This window comes from Vipera berus, assembly GCF_964194415.1.
Source record: "Vipera berus genome assembly, chromosome: 1".
NCBI classification, from domain to species: Eukaryota; Metazoa; Chordata; class Lepidosauria; order Squamata; family Viperidae; genus Vipera; species Vipera berus.
In genome coordinates this window covers 121,940,937-121,962,020 of record NC_138202.1, presented here as the reverse complement: position 1 = coordinate 121,962,020, position 21,084 = coordinate 121,940,937, and the positions used below count along the sequence as shown (strand labels likewise).

General features: G+C 38.8%; 1 protein-coding gene across 3 annotated transcripts in view; it reads right to left on the bottom strand.

The window, feature by feature from the left end:
• The window catches only part of PTPRN (protein tyrosine phosphatase receptor type N), a 48,606-nt gene extending 28,574 nt beyond the window's left edge, over positions 1-20,032 (bottom strand). For 2 of the 3 annotated variants that reach the window (XM_081323527.1, XM_081323528.1), the window contains exons 1-4: positions 19,821-20,032; positions 2,902-2,952; positions 1,352-1,465; positions 646-751 (exon numbers count right to left, since the gene is read on the bottom strand). In XM_081323527.1, coding sequence (XP_081179653.1) covers positions 646-751; positions 1,352-1,465; positions 2,902-2,952; positions 19,821-19,950 — 401 coding nt within the window. In that variant the 5' untranslated portion in view covers positions 19,951-20,032. The remainder of the gene's footprint in view (positions 1-645; positions 752-1,351; positions 1,466-2,901; positions 2,953-19,820) is intronic. The other variant, XM_081323529.1, reaches the window with a different exon arrangement.
• Between the last annotated feature and the right edge of the window lie 1,052 nt (positions 20,033-21,084).

Genomic DNA, 21,084 nt, shown 5'->3' with positions numbered 1-21,084 from the left:
GTACTAAGGCCTGATAATATATAAGGTGATTCACTTCTTGGATAACTAGAAAGAGCATAAAGAGGGTTCTTCCATTTTATAATCCTAGTTCATTCTATACTGTGGTTTGGTGTGTTGTTTCTTTGTTCCATTTTTTAAAAATATTATATTCTCTCTCTCTTACCTCCAGTTGATATTTGATTCACATCTTGGTTGTCTTATTAGTACAATCCAGTATAACCCTGCCTTCGTTCAACAGTAAACTCTACTGACTTCAGTGGAACCTTCTCCCAATTAGGTATACAGCAGCTTATCCTAAACTGGTTGCCTTCAGCTGTGCAGACTTCAACTCCCAGAATCCCCCAGCCAGACCTGATAGCCATTGATGAGAATTCTAGGGTTTGAAGTCCAGGTATCTGAAGGGCAAATTAGTGAAGGAAAGATCTGGATTGATTCTTGGCTTGATAATTAATACACTGCAGCAGTTTTTCAAACTATCTTTGTGTATTGTTGTGCTTTACACTCTATGCATCATTCTGCTGAACAGGCAAGTGGTTGTACTAAAGAAGGTAAGGGAGAGAGTTTATTGTTGAGTAGAACCTACAACTAAACCATAGATATTTGCTAAGAAATAGCGGCAGCTACATCTCAAACTATTCTTCCTACCTATCCTCAGCTGCAGAATTCCATGAAGAAGGAAGATAAAGCCTAGGGATGTGTTCCATCTCCTGGGCAATCACATTCTGTGTAAAGTCATCCTGCCATGATAAACCTGATATGGAAAATAGAAAGTTAAAATAAGTTAGTACATGGCTACAAAAACGGAATATTGACTTGAATGCTGAAACGATACATATCCTCTGATTCAGGAGCCAGCAGTCCAATAACCTTGAGATGTTTTGCATTATACTTCCTATCTCTTGCAGTTCTCCATGCAGGCCAAGAGTTTAAAAGTTCAAAACATCTGGGGGAAACTAAATTGTCTAACCCTACTCTAATCACTGAAGAAAGCTGAACTCTAGCTAGGGTAGATTCTAGCAGCTTGGAGTAAACATTTTAATCAGTGGCATACATTCATATGCAAGGTTTAAAATAAGAGATATTTCCAAAAATTGGTAAGAGGCATAGTTTGAATATGTCTCTGTAGAAAACTGCAGTTCATAAAAGTTAATGCTTTTAATAACATTTGTAATTTTGGAAAGGTGCCAGAAGATTCCTCCTGGACCTTGTGTTATGAATCTGATACAGAGAAAAAATGTTTCTGACTTTAGTATTAAGGATGGAAGGAGGCACTCAAAATCTTGCCTGTTGCAGGGATAGCTCACTTCCCTATCCTATCCTTAGCTCTTCTCCTCTAACTGCTGATATTCACCTTGTGCCATAAGATGCCGCAGAATAGCTTGCAAACGCTGGAGCACTGATGCAGTGACTTGAAAGTAGGGCTGGTCTCGCAATGAACTTTCCTGGCACTGGCCAAATAAACCATCTGGAAAGATAACAAACTCACAGGATAGTTGTCTACATGTACCAGGAATGGCAGGGGTGGAGTGGGGAGAAGAAGAAAGGAAGCACCCAATAATACCAGGCATACTAGATATAATTTGCATGGTGGGTTGTATATGGATCTTCTCTGATGATCCACTAAAAACCAAAAGGGTCTGAACAAATTATACACTTCTTCAAGCTTTGAAGACCCGAGGCTTCAGACTTTTCCAGAAGTAAGCCCTCTTGCACTCATAGGGACAAGCATTTAGGTCAAGGTGCACAATGTGAATAATTAACAATGGAGGGCTTCAAATTGAATTGTCACTCAAAAGAATGCTGTGATAAGTAGCCTAGCAATGTGGGGATTGCACAGATTCCCCGCTCCCAGTACATTGTGAAACAGGAAAAGGAAAATCATTATGTTTTCAACAGTTAAGCATGTACTCTTGGACTCCTCTTCATTTATTTACCCAGGGAGACTGATATTTCTATATAGCTGTAATATACAAATATGTATGTAAAATAATAATAACAACTGCCTATATACTCAGACGCTACCTTAACAGCTCTTAGGTCCTTGATTAGGACTTGAACTGTTAAGTTTTTACCAATCCCAGACTGTGAATCGAACTGAAGATTAAATCAATAATAATAATAATAATATTTATTATTATTATTAATTTTATTTGTATACCGCCCTTCTCCCGAAGGACTCAGGGCGGTGAACAGGGCAATACATATTAAAAAACAAGATACAAAAATTAAAAACGATTAAATAAAATGCCCATGAATAAGTTAAAACACATTAAAAAATAGGTTAAAACAGATTAATAAAACCCCACCCCATCCCATCAGGCCAGGCCAGCTTGTTCGAAAAGGTAGGTTTTGAGATCGCGCCGGAAGGAGCGGAGGTCAGGCGCCATCCGGAGCTTGACCGGAAGATGGTTCCATAAATCCGGCGTGCCCACAGAGAACGCCCTCCCCCTGGGGGCCACCAGTCGACATTCTTTGACCGGTGGCACCCTGAGGAGGCCCTCTCTGTGGGAGCGTACTGGGCGGAGGGAAGTTGACGCCGGCCGCAGGTGCTCCCCAAGGTATTCCGGACCCATGCCATGTAGGGCTTTGTAGGTCATTACTAATAATAATAATAATAATAATAATAATAATAATAATAATAATAATAATAATAATATGCAATCTCAAGGGCAGATTTAATATCAAAGGCATCCATCAACACTGAAAGAAGTTGTCTCAATCAATGAGGGGGGAGACCAGACCTACTGTTGACTTCCTGTCTCCCTGCACAAAACGTGAATTCATAGGCTCAGGAAAGGCAGCTCACATCTTTCCCCAGCAACAGGAGTTACCTCCCCCCACACTATTTTAACACTTTTGATTGTCTTCTAGCCACAAACCCCCTGTGCTATATTAATTTACCTTGCACACAGACTTCCTGCTGAGAGCATAGCCTCCTGTCAAATAAGCAGCCTACAGGAAAAAAAAACACAGAGAGATAGAAAGGAAAACAAAGATGAGAGATTTTCCTTAAAACATGGGATAGTAATTTAGAAATGAGGTTATCTCAGATGACTGCCATATACTCAGTAAAGGCTGAATTCAATTAAGCAAGTTAAACAAGTACCAATTCTAAGCATTAAAATTAATAGTAAGAATGTTTTTTGCCTTGTTTTTGGCACCACTAGTAGCTTAGAGAATTCAGTGATGCAGTTTTCTGCAATAATGTGATAGAAGTAGACAGAAAATCTAGAATAAACCTAAAATTCCCCAATGTCTTCAAGAGTCCTCACACCAATCTAGTATTTAATTTTTTAAAATACCCACCATGGCAGCTAATCTGCCCATCCGTGTGCAGCCATGGTCTCTGAGTATCCACATGTTTTTTAAAATGTCGAAGGAGCTATTGGCCCTCCCAAAACAGGAACCCAAGATATAAGTTCTGAATAAATTGAACATAATTAAACAATTGTAAAAAAAAAGTGCAAGTAATTCTTAAACCCTGGAAAGTCCTGGCTTGCTCATAAATAGATCATAGCACCATCTACCTTTGACAATCCCTAGGAAGGTTGTGATTCCATGAAAGCTATCAAAGGTTACTGTACCCTTACTTGAACTAATGAAGATCACAGAACACATATGAGCCTCAACAATTCTTTTCAATTCCACTGTAAAAACCCTTGAGAAGTTACCCAGTGAGAAGAGTGAGTTTCAAGCTGTTCTATCCACTTTACATTGAAGTACCTGAAAGGCATTCACTGAGGGATAGACAAAAATATGCTTTCTGCAAAATCTCATCAATCATTCAGAAAAAGAATATAAATTCACCTTAATGTTTACTGCAAACTACGTAAGCACCAAACAATGCAGAAACTGACAGACGAAGCAAGCTGAAGAAATTGACTTCCACTCTCATTTGATGGAAATAATTTTTAATGGGGGAATAATGAGACAGAATAAATAAATGTCAACATATGCTCTCCTACCTTTAGTTTTTTTATATCCATTTGACTTCTTGTCCATACTATACAAAGGCAATGTATCTATCAACCCACATAGGGTTGAGGCACATCTATAGTTAGTCATGTATATTATTAGTATAATGAACAACTGACTTTTTTAAAAAAGGAACCATTACTAATTCGTATAAATGTCTTTTGAGATTTAAAATAGAAAAAGAACAAGTTAAAGAATAAATGATGAAACAGGTTAAGAATATTGGTTATAATATACAGATGGATCGATAGAAAAGTGTGTTTAAAAAGACTGAATTTCACATTGCGTTTTAAAATTTAAGAGAAAATGTCTATGAAATGATGTTCCACTGGTATATGATACCAGAGATATTACGTAACTTTTAGATTCTAAGATGTATAAAGAATGTATAATTCTAGTCATTGTTGGAAATATGAAAAGCACGAAGGGATATTTTACCATTCATGGCAGACTTGCAAAAGACTAGAAAAATATTGATTGCTAATACGTATGATGAGGCTATTTGAGTAGAATTCACATCTTAATAGAGAAGATTCTCAAAGTGAATATAAAGATGAAACCAGAAATTTTTCTTCTGCGTTTAATGGAAAAAGACTTGGAAAAAATTTGGAACTTTGATGTTATAAATGTTGACGGCAGCAAGATTACTTTACGCACAAAAATTGAAAGACACTTTGATTCCTACAATGGATGAATGGTTGCAAAAGTTGATGAAGTTAGTAGAGATGGCCAAATTGACTGCTTTGATCAAAGAAAAAAATACAATTTTGTTTCTACTTGGAAACTGCTTCTGGACTTTGTGTTTGAGATGGGGGAAAAATGAAACGTTGATTTGGGGTTTTACTGATTAATAGGTTTTCTGTTGTAGAAATGGCTAGCTTATATTATTATGTAAAAGTAAAAAGCTGAGGGTTGATGTTACTATCTTATTCTATTGTACCAAAGGGAGTTGGAAGGTAAAATCTTTTTAGTGCCCCACACTTCTCCCTTCCGTTTTTCTTCCCCTATTTTCCTACTATTTTCTTTTATATTTTTGTATTATATATTATAAACTAATAAATAAATAAGCAAATACATATGATGAGGCAAAGAATTTAAGTAACATTCTGATGAAACCAGATTATTTTTCTATTAGGATTTATGAGTAGCCAATTATAAAAGACGTATGAAAGATTGGCTTTATACATGGTAACTGCAGAGGAGCTACTGTATATGCAAAGGTAGAAAAATACAATAATATAATAATAACCCGCTATGGAGGATTGGACTGTGAAGATGACAGAATAAGCAGAATAAGCAGAAATTGTTTCAGAGATGAAACAATAAACATTTTCTTAAAATACTGATAATCCTTTAGTGACTTTTTGCTCAAATCATTTTTAAAAATGATTTGAAAAAACTGACATGATGATTTCAGAATTTGGTGATTGAAAAGGGTTGAATAGAGGAAGAAGTGAACTATATGATATAATCTTGATTGGGAAGGAGCAACAATCAGTAGGGTCTGTGGTAGGGAAGATCAGAAGTTGCTTCTTTAAACATTTCTTCTCATTTTCTTCTCTCATCTACTGCACTTTTTTTCTTAATTTCATTTCTATTTTTTCCAATGTTTACCTTCTATGTTTTTTTAAAAAATCTAATATAATAGAAATAAACAGCAAATAATTGCTTGTTATTAATTTAAGAAATGTATCATCAGTCCAAATATTCTTTTTCTTGTTACTGGAAACAGCTCCATACAACCCTTAAAAAACCCCCTCCTTATTCAAAGGGAGAATTAAACATGCAGAGAATGGAATGTCAGGATGGAAGCATATGAAGTAGCATATTAAAAATGATAGATACTTAGAAACTTAAGTTCAGTTTTTGAGTTTTAAGTAATTTTAAAGGAATGATTAGCACAGTATCTATCTATAGTTTCTAATAAGGTATTGAATTACAAGATGAGTCAACACACACTTGGCAATCAGAAACCAAAACAACTTTGCTTTCAAGCTTAAGAAGATGGATAAGTAAGAACTATTCAGGTTTTGCCTTCCTGGCATTATCCTGTTATTAAACCTGGATAACAATATTAATCAGTTTTAGTAAACAGATTTCTAAAAATTGCCTCAATCATGAATAGAGAGATCCGACAGAATACAACTTGGCTTGGTACTTGACAAATTACACAGTAATCGAAACGCCAAAACGTCATTTTCCCTTCCCTAATAGCATACAAATCACATCCCATCAAAAGGAACTTGATCCTAACCACCAGTGAACTGCAGTGTCAGAGCAAGTAACCAGAAACAACAGCTTAGTTCTCTGTTTTGGGTTTATTACATGCTCCCTAAACATAAGAATCTGATCTATTAACTCTTAAGGCAATTTGGCACTAAATAAGAGTCAATGGACTTCAAGGAGGGCCGGACAAGTCTCTTTATGGGAATTGAGCTACTCCAAATTGATGATGTGTTTGACCCCACCCTCAGGCCTGGTCATCTCCTACAGAGTGGACTATAACTCTGTTCATTATAAATACTCCTAATTGGTTTGGATTTTAATTGAAAAGGTTGTGCTGGCTCTCAAATGTGAAATTTAAACCATTTCCCCCCCAAACTGGGATCTATCCAGATGTGTCTGGCTTTCAATTTTAGAAGTTTAGAGGGACATATAGTGGGGAGATATAATTATGGAGAAGAATGTTTATGAATCCAGCAAATTACATATGGAAACTGGATCACTTTTAATCCATTAGACATCTGAGGGAAGAGAAATTAGCCTCTCTGTACTTTACTTTCAAAGATTTCCAACTCAGGAGTCCAAAGCAATCAGCCAAATACAAATGTAACACTGGCTCCTTGTGAGTTAGCTGTCCCAAAGCAGCCCCAAAGTGTTCTGACTTGGTGGTATATCCATTTAAAATCAGTGTTTTTCAAACATGGCAACTTGTTGGGGGAACAGCCAGTTTTTTAAGGGCAGCTTGTATGAGGCCAGACTAGGGGCCATACAAACCTCTGGAACGATGCTGTTCTAGAAGATGGGTGCACCCTAACACAGCCCGCTCATACCAGGTGACCGTATGTGAAGTGTTAGTACTGCTTTATAATGTTTTCGTAAGACCACACTTTGAATACGGCATCCAGTTTTGTAGAGGCTTTTCAGAAGAGTTTGGACAGCCATTTGCCTGAAATGGTACAGGGATAGCCTGCCTCAGCAGGGGGTTGGACTAGAAGACTTCCAAAGTTTCTTTCAACTCTGTTATTCTGTTATACCATTTCCAGTCTATCATAAAAGCAGCTTTCCATTGGGAGTATCATACAAACTCAGGAAAAAGATGCATCTATTGCATGAGCGAGCCAGGGAAATTTCTGCTTTTGTCTGCTAAAATATTCTTAAAATATATTGAATTAAAATTCCCAGAAGCTTCAACCAGTTTAGTCAATAATTACTAAAGCTGAAGCCCAAAAGATTTGGGTGGCACCACCAATGACAATAAAAGATGGGGGGAAAGAAACAAACTCTCCTGGAAATTTTATGTCAAGAAGATTGATCTACCTGTTAATTACTTGATTCATGAAGATGACAGAACACTAAGCATGGATCCTGTATATTTATTACTGAGAAGCTCTTCTTAGGTTCAACCTTTGCAGTCTCAGACAACTTGATTCCACAACGGAAGACTTCCACATTGCTGAATGCAGAATTAAGATGATTACCACACAGTTGTTAATATTGCCTCTGATCAAAAGGTGGTAAACTCTTTTTTCTCTTTCCTCCTCCCTGCCCATAATAATCCACAATAAATTACTGAGCAATCATCCTAATCCCTCCCTGAAAGGTCTCCTAATTTGTAGCTTTCCCTGATTTTTCTCTCCCCCTTTTAAAGAAAGCAATTGATTCTCATTTGAGCGATATGGACATTCTGGATTGTCCTTAGTTGGTTCTTATTCCCTTTAGGGACAAGAGGAGGAGATTATAATTACTGGTTTCCTCTCTGCAGTCAAAACATTTCTTTACCTTGTGGGATCCTTGCAGAATCACTGTTTGCAATCTCATAAATATAATACAAATAATTTGTAGAAATTATTCAGGTTTACGTAGAAATAGCCAAAATATTAGATTCCCTGCTTGCAGGAAACAGGAACAAATTAATTAAAAGCAATTAAGGGATATCATAGCAACAATCACTAACCAAACATGAATTTTTTATTATCTTTGTTTCTTTTTAAGGGGAATGAGTAGAAGTTGGTGTTCTCAAGACAAAAAAACATTTGCATAATAGAAAAAAAACCCAAGAATGAAAATGCCTTGAATGCAACATTATGGCATTGATGTTGTACTTCCTTTTAACACTGAGCAGGGGATAAAAAAAACTTATTCTAAGCTTAATTAACCATACAATTAAACAAAGCCAGTGACAAAATGACTGTCAGGAGCTAACCATGGTGCTGAAACACACCACAGCCAATCTCTAAAACTGGAGCCAGCAAAAGATGCTCAGTTTACAAAGAAAGAGCAGATCCTCCATTCCTAATGATATAAGAACGAGTCAGGGTTAGTAAATCTAGGGCAATGGTGACAGAGCCTTGGTGGAGCAGTGGGCTAATGCCTCCTTAGGTAACACCAGCTGCCTGCAATTAGTGCAGATTCGCATCCCACCAGGCTCAAGGTTGACTCAGCCTTCCATCCTTCCGAGGTAGGTAAAATGAGGACCCAGATTGTTGGGGGCAATTAAGCTGACTTTGTAATAATGCCGCTTGGGGTGTGTGTGAAAGCCCTAATAAGCAGGCATATACATAGAATGAAGGCTACTGCTAAGCTTGTAAGCCGCCCTGAGTCTTCGGAGAAGGGTGGGATATAAATGGAATTAAAATAAATAAATAAATAAATAAATAAATAAATCTTACCTGGGCCCTATCACTTTTTTTAAAAAGAAAAAAGAGAATGATAAAGAAGTGTCCACACGTCAAAATACCTGTGCAAATTTTCTTGCAAACCTCTCAGATGAGATGCATCAAGCCCAGTGTCAAATACTTTTCAATGGGATGGAGAAAAAAAACCCTGTTTGTGAAGGTAAAGTCAGATGTAAGGGAGCATGGCAGTGTTGGCTGCTGTGTCCTTTCCCTATGTTAACCTGGCAGTTTCCTACTTCCCTCCCCAAGACGGCAACACACTTTTCTACAGTACCTATAAAAGGTAATGCATGTGCACAGTGACCAAGAGAGAAAAGCGGAAGAACACAGAAAATTCATTTAAGAGTAGATGGCTATTTCCCAGAGAACAAATGTTTGCCAAGTGTGCTATGATTCTTTCAAATATATCATAAAATGTATTCTACCCATTTTCTATTTACACAGCCACATTATCTTCAGAGCTTATTGCACTGAGAAGGGGAAAGTGTGCAATATTTTTATTTTATTTTATTTATTTTATTTTAATTCCATTTATATCCCGCCTTTCTCCGAAGACTCAGGGCGGCTTTACAAACTTAGCAGTAGCCTTCATTCTATGTATAAGCCTGCTTATTAGGGCTTTCACACACACACACCCCAAGCGGCATTATTACAAAGTCAGCTTAATTGCCCCCAACAATCTGGGTCCTCGTTTTACCTCCCTCGGAAGGATGGAAGGCTGAGTCAACCTTGAGCCTGGTGGGATATAACTCACCTACACATTTACTATCTAAAATTTGGACTTCTCTCATGGAGGTTTCTGTGTATGGCACTGGATCTGGGAGAATCTGCCACATGCACCAGTCATCCAACAAAGATGTCCTCAAATACTTCTATGCTGATAATCAAAAACTAACAGCCCTAACCATTTAGCCTAGACTGGAAATTTAATGTAATTCTTGTCCACTTTTATATACTCTTTTTGGTTCAAAGGACAGAATTGCCCAAAGTGATTGCTCCAAAGATGTACAGTATTCCCTAGAAAGCTTTTTTTTTTTAACTATTTACATTCCCATCACTGCTGAAAACCTTTTCTAATTCTAAAGATACCTGGAGATGGGGATTTTTTACTTTTTCTTTTTAAAATACAATTACTGCTTATGCTTTTGTTCTGCGGCTGTTGCTGCTATATCTTGTTGTTGCATGCAATCTTTTTTTGTTTCCTTTTTATTAAAATACGTGTGCCTTTTAAATTTTGCAAGTTGCCTTCTTTTTACTAAAGAACAAAAATGCTTTAAAACATGCACATTCACAAGGTGACAGACATGATCAACATGCAAAATAGAATTCAACTGTAATACGTAAAATGAACCAACCAAAATAATTAACAAAAAAAACCCAAATTAATCAAGGACAACAGCCAAAATAGGCAATTGTTTCAACTCTCAAAAAAGCAACTTCCTGGAAATGCCAGCAAAACCATGGGAACATCATAGATAGGCTTCTACTGGATGCATGGAGAAATATACTAAAAATATTTATAGCATGAGGGTAGAATTATGCCATGTCTGCTCCTACTGCAGTTGTAGGAGAGGGTTTTTTTCCTTCATCAATCAAATTAAATAAAAAAGATGAAGGAAAAGAACCATGGTCTGGGTACCAAAATAAAGCTTACATTGTAACTACAAACAAATATATTCAGATTCAGGTATTCTCTTTCTCCAGAGGACAGGAATAAAACCAATAGGTGGAAACTTCAGAAGCATATTTCTGCTAAAGAACCAGAGCAACATTAAACAATACAGAACACTGGGACATCTCACCTTAAGATTTGGTAAAGAATTCTGCTTTATTGTAAGATCATAAGGAGAAGTCAGTCTGCTTTCTACTTGGGATGTACCGGTAGTAGTTGCAATAATTCTTGCACTGGAGGGAATATTTAAGAGTGAACGACTACCACAGGGTTTCCACACATGGATAGAGGATCAGTTTCTCAACTGATATGAATGGGGAAGAAGTCAAGCACCTTGCTCTTATATCTCAGACTTCAAAATATCTATTTCTGAGATTTAGAGGCAACCTGACTCCAAAATGATTCTAAGCAGCTTCCACCAAATAAGTATAAATAAAACAATTTTAAAAAACAGTAAAAAAATGCTGTGTCCAAACAAACCCAGTCCTTCTATCAAGTACACAACACTCCACAAATATCAGACCCCAAATCCAGAAAAATAGAGAGAGGCCTTTCCCTAAAGGGCTTTCATTATACATGTGGACTTGTGGACTTCAACTCCCAGAATTCTTGAGCCAGCCATGAAGTCCACAAGTCATAAAAGGACCATAATTCTCCACCTCAGTTATACATCATTTGTATCACTTGAACTCAGCTTTGCCAACCTTAGTCTACAGAAAGATCAAGCAATGTCTAAACAGCCAGCTACAACTAAGAAACTCCCATTCTGCCCAACTTTTTCATAGTATTCCAAGTGCTGTTCACATTGCAAAAAATAAGAGGGAACAACCCAGATATAGGACAGATCTTGGCTTATAAAAGGTAATCTCAGAAACAGGCCAGCAATACACATTCATCTAAAATCCTGGACACATTTAATTAATGTAATTATTTCCCCAATAAAAATTAAAATTAATATAAAAATGTTTGTCTTATACTAAAAAGCAGCCTGAGGGTAATATGGATTCACTAAGGATGACTTAGTAATGTGCTGTCCTCACCGTTGCTCCACTCCAGCTATTGTGTTGCTACGCAATGCAGGCCTTTGCTGCGTGAATCTCCATCAGGAAATATAATTGTGAATTCATGTTATGCAATTAAAACAGTTTATTCATACTGATGTCTTCCAAGCAGGTTCTGACAATAGTTTCTTCCTCTCTCCACAGCCGTTTGAGTATTTTTTTCTTTTAAGAAAACTTACCTTTTTCTTTTAAAGCTTCTGCTGTTTTTAAGTGTTTGACCCACCTTTTGTGTATTATTTTAGATTGTCGATGGATGTTTTGAAGAAAGGTGTAAAGATCACCATCTCTCTTGTGAATTCAAGATTAATGCAGGAATGGCTTCTGGTGATTGATACTTTCTTCCTCTTTTTATATAAGAAGCAGTTTTAAATATGGTACAATTATAAATTTACCCTCCTTCTCTAAAGTTACACACTATATTGAAAAACTGTTGGAAGTATTTTCATGCATACATTCACAGTTACGTGAAAACAAATTTAAGGTGCTAAATATCCTCTAAAACAATCCAATATTGATTTTCTAAACATACCATCTTTTATTCCCTCATTAAATAGACTGATAACTTTAGAGTACGAATACACACGTGTGTGTGTGTGTGTGTGTGTGTATATATATATATATATATATATATATATATATATATATATATATATATATATATATATATATATATATATATATATATGGCAGTGCAGTCATAGCAATATATATATGTGTTTATTAAAAGCTATCTGAAATGGAAGCTGAAAACTATAAGCAATGATTTTATTCAGTTTTTTTCCTAAGCATTTCTATCCTTACTTATCAAGAGAAATCAGAATAGCTATGAGTCATACATTCAACTGTCAGTGTTTTGATATTCCCATTGTTCCAAAGTTTCAAAATCACATAGCCCATATTAGCTGTCATGAGTGAAGAAAAAAAATCTAAGGAATCATTGAATCTATCAGGATAAAATCAGAATCTTGTCAGATTCCAGATGTACAAAAACAGTCCACCCTGGTTGCGAAGGCCAATTTGCTGCTCCTCTAGGAAACTTTGGCTCATGATAGCAGGTATTTTAGGTGTACAGCCCCAAGCACATAAATATAACTTGGGATTTTAACCCCATGCATTTATTATTCCATAAAAATACCAAAGAAGATAAACTAGAGAATACCAGAGAATAAAAATAGATCTTTTATCTTCACCCACCTCCATATGAAATATCATTGCGATCTACTCTGAGTCAGAGTGGGCTAACATAATACACGTTGCACTTCCTCTGACGTCTTTATCAGTGTGACTCAGAAGTCTCCAGAGAAGTAGTATTCTGCAGCCAACCATAGCAGCATCTGTGGCCATGTCAACTCACCTACGAGCTGAATTCTAGCAACATATTCAGCAAACCAGGCAATCAGGATGCACCTAACCATAGATCAGATATAGCAATGGCCACCACTTGCAGTTTAATCCAAAACAGCAGAAAATATTGGATAACTGGGCAAAAGTTTCAACTATTAAAATGATAGATGCCATGACAGTCCCTAAAAATCCATCTGCCTCTCCAGTACATTAATTTGGTCAGCCTGAATAAGGGCTCAGTTAATTTTTTTTAGAAAAATGTTATTTTGTTTTATATTATTTTTGTTTTTATACCTAACTGACTAGTAGCTGAAGACAGATTATAAAGAGGGTTAATATTAATTGACAAAGCAGTAACAAAACTGTAAAACAGCTACCCTGAAAGGAGACAGAAAAACTTAAATCACATTCACTCTGGCAGGTTCACAAATTGCTCTTGTCCAGTGCCTGCTGGAAGAGCCAGGACAGCAGGGCTTGTGAATGGGGAATGCTGTTCCAAAAATCAGGCATGGCGATAGAAGAGATGTACTTCCTGGGTCCCGTAAAATGACTCTCTTATTGATGGGAGCTGGAGCATGCCAACCCTATCAGATTTGATAGGATGGATAGAGATAATGGAGATCTGCAGTCCCACAAATACCAAATCCCTAAGTTACCAAAGTCTGCATAGTTGACCATCAGCACCTGGAAATGTACTTGGAAACCAACTGACAACCAGTGGAGGACATGAGCATCAAGGCATGTGCATAAAGAGCCATGGTGATACAGTGGTTAGAATGCAGTACTGCAGGCTACTTCTGCTGGCAGTTCAGTTATCACTGGTTCAAGATTGACTCAGCCTTCCTGATAAAATGAGGACCCAGATTGTTGGGGGCAATGTGCTGACCCTGTAAACCGCTTAGAGAGGGCTGTAAAGCACTGTGAAGTGGTATACAAGTCTAAGTCCTATTGCTATAACTGCACTGCCATATTCTGCACCACCTACAGCTTTCAAGTGGTATTGAAATGTAATTGCAGAGTGCATTGCAGTAATCCAAATGAGAAATGATTAAGGCCCGAGTGATAAGAGGAGGCCTCTCAATTCAGGAGAGGGTGCAATTAGTGCACAAAGTGGAATTGTGCAAAACCCCTCCTACCCGTGGGTGGCAGCTTGTAGTTGAGTGGAAGCAAGAGTCTAGGTTACTGACACACACACCCTCCGTCAGCTGCATGCCAGTTCTGTCTGACCAAGTGTAGCCTATCTGTTACTAAAGTGGGAGATTCTCTAATGTTGGGTAGTCCCACATGCTTGATTTAAGGAAGGAAATCTCTCTCCAGGGTTGGTAAAATAGCAGAAATTATATCACAATAGAGCTTTGTTCCAGTTAATCCCCATTGTTTCCATCTGCCAATTGATCAGGCTGCCTTCAGTCATAAAATAAGGCGAAAAGACAATAATGTCCCAGTATTGTAAAGCAAGTAAGAACACTATACTTCTATCAAAACTGGCTCCAAGCTTCATGTAGCATCAGTCCTGTATTTTTCAACTTTCCCCAGATTTCCTGTTTATTCTTTAATTTCAATCATGCCATAATTTTCCTCTTGGGATTTCAAGTGCCTGCAGCAAAACTGCAAAATTCAAGTAGAAACTGGTATATGCTGTTTTTGGTATCCCCAAACGTCCACAGGAATAACCACCATCACGTTAAAAACATACAAAAGCTTCCCACCAGTCAAGACTGGTTCATACTTTTAAAAAATAAAATTGCTGTGTATTGCCATTTTTTTAAAAAAAAAATTAACATCTTGAATTAATTTGGTCAGCCTGACTCGGTAGTTGGCTATTATTATGTGGGAGGGAGGGAGGGAACTATTAGAAGAAGGTTCCCCAAAAACCTGTTCATTAAAATGAATGATGGAAAGAAGCCCACATTTCTCAGAGTCAAAAAAGGAAACATGGAATAACTGCACCCAGCTCATTTGAGAAGAACATCCTCTTTTTTTATTTTCGCTTACCAGTCAATTTTTATTTTTTTAATTTTAATTCCATTTATATCCCGCCCTTCTCCGAAGACTCAGGGCGGCTTACAAGCTTAGCAGTAGCCTTCATTCTATGTATATGCCTGCTTATTAGGGCTTTCACACACACCCCAAGCGGCATTATTACAAAGTCAGCTTAATTGCTCCCAACAATCTGGGTCCTCATTTTACCTGCCTCGGAAGGATGGAAGGCTGAGTCAACCTTGAGCCTGGTGGGACTCGAACCTGCACTAATTGCAGGCAGCCGGTGTTACTTAAGGAGGCATTAGCCCACTGTTCCACCAAGGCTCTAGGATCTCATAACAGAGCTTGGGTTTCCTCTCTCCAAATTCTGAAATCTATTGGACACAGGAAGAACTCAGGGCTAGAGGCTAGAAAAAAAGCCCCATCTATACAAAGGTGAGACTTGGTACAGTGCAAGAATTCCTGGTTTACTGTATCCGCCATTTCTCTTTGACTGCTTGGACTGCTTTAAATCACTAATGAAAACATTTAGAGGCAGCAGGGTTTTAAGGCTTCAAAAGCTATGGATTGCCGATTTGGGGTCTCCAGCTTCAGCCCTGTCCTTCCAGGGCTCAAGACAAAGTAGCAAAAGGCCTTTAGGAACCCTTCATCCGATATCTTCTATTTAAAGCATTTTGCTAAAACCGTATGTGCTTGAAAAGCAGAACGAATTTCCTGGTTTTAAATCTGGCCTTTTTGCCAGAGATGCTATCCACTGAAATGGAATGGAAATCAAGGCAAGGCATCAATGTAGCAGCATAATATTATATTATATTATATTATATTATATTATATTATATTATATTATATTATATTATATTATATTATATTATATTATTATATTATATTATATTATATTATATTATATTATATTATATTATATTATATTATATTATATTATATTATATTAATATTACTGAAGGGGTTTTAGCTTTTTATATATTGTTTTAATTGTTGGGCTTAATTAATTTTATTTTAATTTTATATTATCTTTATATTGTATTTTATGCTGCCCTGTAAACCGCCCTGAGTCCTTCGGGAATAGGGCGGTATAAAAATTTAATTAAATAAATAAATAAATATAACCAAACCTGCTGTTGATATATACATTAATGCTCATATTCCTTAGTGGCAATAGCCTTTCGTGCAACCACCATGCTGAAATGTAAACCCGATAGCACATGTGTGAATATGTATGTGTGGCATTTACATAATTGCAGCCAATGGATTGGGGGAAAAATATGGCTTGGAGTCAAAATGTTGAAGGCCGTGATAGCATTTACCAATGTTTGATTAAAGGAAAAACACTTGTTCAAGAACTAGTCATCATAGAAAAAGAGGGAAAGCAACTTGTCCATTTTTGGAATCTGACCCGTATTATTTCCTATTAACTGTGGCTGCTGTAGCTCATAATATTACTATATCATTTGAAAAATTACTTCTTGTTCCTCTTCCCTACCTGACTCTCATCACCAGTGAATGTAATCTGATGAAATAGTAATCTACTATTCAGGTCTGGGTTACTCAATTAAGCATGCTGAGGTTCAGCGTCCCTCTTACATGGGTACCAAGTGGGTATCAAGATTATTCTGTTTATCTAGTAGTTATGCAGAAATCACAGCAATTAACCACTTAAAAGCTATTTGCAATTATTATTTTTGCCTAAATCATTCTGTGTAGAATGCAGTTGTCAGATGTAACTGGCCTGGTTAAAGAATAATGATGCCATAAAGAATTAACATCAAGGTCTTGTCAATAAGCCATTCCAAGAAAATTTACCCAGTAAGAGTCTTGGCCTAAGGACAGCAAAACGATGTTTACTCTCTTTGGGAGAGTATGAAATAATATTTAGAAAAGTAAAAGGTTTCTCAGCCATCTTAAGTTAGAATAATACCAATGTTGACCATAAATCTTTCAGCAGGAATAAAAGGTATGATTCTGCCACATGCATGCTACCAAAAGTTCTTTCATTTACAACAGAGGTCCCCAACCTTTTGGGCACCAGGGACCAGTTTCGTGGAGAGAGGTTTTTCCGTGGACCAGAGGGGGCATGGTTTTGTGTGCTGCCTGTATGCCACGGATGGGGTTTCACTAGTTTGTGTGGCCTGGTTGCTGGCATGCCGCGGCCTGGTACTGGTCCATGGCATGCCACTTTTTTACAACATCCACCTTTTTTTTCTTTTGGTTCAGTAAAAGTATGCAGAATAAGGCTGTGATCAACCATGAAGGTTCATTATCTGTATTACTTTTTTTGTTATCAGTATTATTACTACTAGGGACGCGGTGGCTCAGTGGGTTAGGACACTGAGCTTGTCGATCAGAAGATCGGCAGTTTGGCGGGTCGAATTCCAAGTGCCGTGTAGCAGAGTGAGCGTCTGTTACTCGTCCCAGCTTCTGCCAACCTAGCAGTTCGAAAGCACGTAAAAATGCAAGTAGAAAAATAGGGACAACTACGGTGGGAAGGTAACAGCGTTCCATGCGCCTTTGGCGTCTAGTCATGCCGGCCACATGACCACGGAGACGTCCTCGGACAAGCGCTGGCTCTTCGGCTTTGAAACGGAGATGAGCACCGGCCCCTAGAGTTGGAAACGACTAGCATGCATGTGTGAGGGAACCTTTACCTTTTTATTATTACTACACTCATCGGGCAATAACATCAACCAATCTGCCACAAGCAAAAAAATAATGCCCACTTCTTAGTCCTGTCATCATTTTCCAATCCAGATCATTACTTCTGCGAGAGAGAGTTTGGATAGAAGCATAGGTCAGTTTCTCTGCAGAAAATATAGCTATACACAATCATCCACCCTGCTGTTATATCCAAGCTGATGGTTAAATTTCTGGATTTATGGAAGAGAAGAGACCAAATGGGACATATATCTTCCCACGAGATCTAGTCAATATTTATATTAATGAAGAATTTCAGCTCTTGTCTATTTTACTTTTAGAAGCCTGCTCCTTTTGTTTCTCATATTACACCAACATTTCTGTAAGACTCCATTGGAATCTGTTTCATAAGATGCTGTGGAAAGAAAAGTATTTGCTTTTCAACATTTTTCTCCATCAATACAGCATTTTCAATATAGCTCTCTTCAAAAAGGAATGTATTTAGCACCAAAGTAGGACTTTAGGATTACGTATATTTGATTTAGTACATCCTTCCTGAATGTGATGTGGTAGCTGGGGCCCATCTGCTAACATTTTCTTCCTTGGTAGACAAAATCTCACCCTCTTGCTAATTCTAAAACTGGATTCAGATTTTTGAAATGATTTCTCTGTCTGTACCAGTTTTATATAATGGTTCATCCGTGCCTCTTCAATCATAGTCACTGTAGTTTCTAAGGTAAGAGTAGGACAACTTGGTCTTTCTAAATATTTTGGACTACAGCTCCCAAAATCCTAACCATTGTCTACACTGGCTGGAGCTCATCACAGTTAATATTACAAAATCCCTGGAGTGACTTTTTGCACTAGTGACCCAAACTGAACAATCCTAAACCAAAGAGCATGGATTTGCTTGCAACAACCTCATGCAAGGGATCTATAGGATACCTACAAGGTAGCAAAGATGAACAATCAGACATGGAAAAGTACCAACGTCAAAATCCTTCAGTGTTTCATAGTCACTCTGGCATAAGTGAGGAAGGGAAGAGATGCAGAACTAATTCCAAACAGGAATTCCCTCTCAATAACAATTGAGCCAGCAGCAGCAGCCGCCAGAGAGAAAGAGAGGGAGGGAGAAGCCGGAACAGCTGATATTTGCAACAGGCAGCTGGGCCAGGCTGGAAAAGTGGAGGGGGAATGAAGAGACCATCAAGAATGACGTCAGTGAATTGACTGAGCAGGAAAACACGGCGTATGCGGGAGTGGGTGGGTGGGTGGGTTGAAGGGATCTGCTCTATAAATGAATACAGAAAGCTGCGTGTGCAGGGGCTGGGGGAGACACGCAGCTAGCCAAACCTGACAACGCTGTGACGCGAACATGACAAGCAGCCACGCAAAATGGTGACAATATTCCTTTTGGAAGGAGGGGGCCTGAATCCGCACTTGGGAAAACTCGCCCCAAAAGCGGAGGGGAGGGGGAATATATTAGCCTATGCAACAGCAAAAAGGAGAGGGGAGATGCAAGGGGGGGGGAGGAGGAAGCTGCGCGGTGCTAACTCGCCTAGCGGGAGAAACCCCCCCCCCCAATATTCTCAGGGCAAAACAAGATGGACAAGGGGTGGGGAGATAGCATGGGATTCAGCCCACCAGGACCGGATAAGTGGTTCGGTTCCGTTTCCAAGGAGCTGGTGCCGGATCTTCTGACGGATGCATTTTTTTTTAATAGAAGGTGCCCATTTGCCGCCCCTTCCAGGAAAGCAGCAGCCTGCAGAAAAGGGGAGAGGTGGAAGACTTCCCCGCCCTTCTGCCCAGTGAACCCTCTTTTTCCCCAAATCCCCACCATCTTTACAGCTCAAAAGCACCGTTTCATCCCACCCAGCAAAAAGACGCTTCCCAACGCCCCCCTCCCCAGGGAAAAAAAATATATCCCACCAAGTTTATTCTGGGGACGCAGATAGAGAGGGAGGGAGAAAAATAACCTCTGTCCGGCGTGGAATAGATAAGGGCGTGCAAGTCCATCCAACCATATGGAAGCAAAGGAGCTATGGCTGGTCGCTAGAAAGGGCAAAAAGCGGAGACACGGACCAGGCGACTGTACAGAGCCCGGGGGTGGGGTGGGGGGCGCGATTCATCCTACCAATTCTAGCTCCGAGCATCCCAACCAAGTCTATCCGGTCCCCTTTTGGCATCTTCCCTCCCTCCCGGCAGCCCCTTTCAATACGCATCCTCATCCTCAATTCTCACCGTGCAGCACTTGCAAGGAGCGATCTCCAGCAGCGCCGGCCGCCAAGAACGGAGGCGGCAACAGCAGCAGCAGCAGCAATGAAAGGCAGAGACCGTCCAGTGCCCGAAGCGGACTCCGCCACCGCCCCATGCCGGCCGCTGCCCCAGCTCACAGCCCGGGCAGCCGCCACTTCCACGGCCGCTGCACCATCCCTAATCAGCGCCCCCTCCAGACCAACACTGGCACAGCACCGCCCCGCAAACCAACCAATCTCAAGACCCGTGCAAAATGGATTCTCGGCCCCATTAGCCTATCAGAGCCCAGGAACAGGACACGCCTGAATTCGAAACGCGGGGCTTAACTCTCCCTGGCCACGCCCGACTTTTAGGGTTACGCCTCCGTATTAAAAATGAAGCTTCACCTCTCCCACCTGCTATTATACCTAGCGCGTCCCCAAGTCCTGGCAATGCCTCTTCCAATCAACTGCATTAATATTCTAAGTTGACGCCCTCCTGATTAATAATGTTTCAGCCCTGCATCAACTACAATGCAGGGAAATGGTAATTATACCTCCTGCAGGCAGGCATTAAGCACAGCCTAGGTTTTGCTCATTTGAAGCTTCAGTATATACCTGTAGCTCTTCTAAGCTTAGGCAGCCCTGAAGGTGACAATATCTACCATTTCTCACATGGCACACAGCTAGAGGGTGAATGTCTTGTTCTTAGGCCCTAAAACTGGCAACCCCAGAGCAGCAATATTAAATGCATTAGGCTTAAGGTGCCACAGATTAACATCTAAACATTCTTCAAGATACTGAAATGCAAGGATTCATATTTTTAGCATTTTGCCTGTTTTTAGCCCTTGATAGGATCCTTTATGAATCTGCTTCCTTTTTAAACTCCTTCAGTATTCATTCAATACATTGGTTTATTTTACCAATTTAGTGATTGAGAGGAACTGGAGGGAAGTTTTTTTTTTAATCTTCAGATGATCTACTTTATATGAGACTGGAACAAACTATTGTCAGTTATCTGTTTTGCCATGCCCTCAAATTGGGTTGGGTGATAACTCAATTGCAGACATGTCTCTAAAAAGCACCCAACTTCTCATTTAAACACACTTAAGAAAATGATAGCAAACAAAATATGACATTGCCCAAGAATGCTTTTGGCTTCCTGCCAACTGAAATTTCAACCATTAAAGAATTTTTTTCCATCTATTCAATCCTGAAGTAAGAAAACAAATTTCAAGTCAATGTTAGGAAACTCATTCTAACTCTAGAAA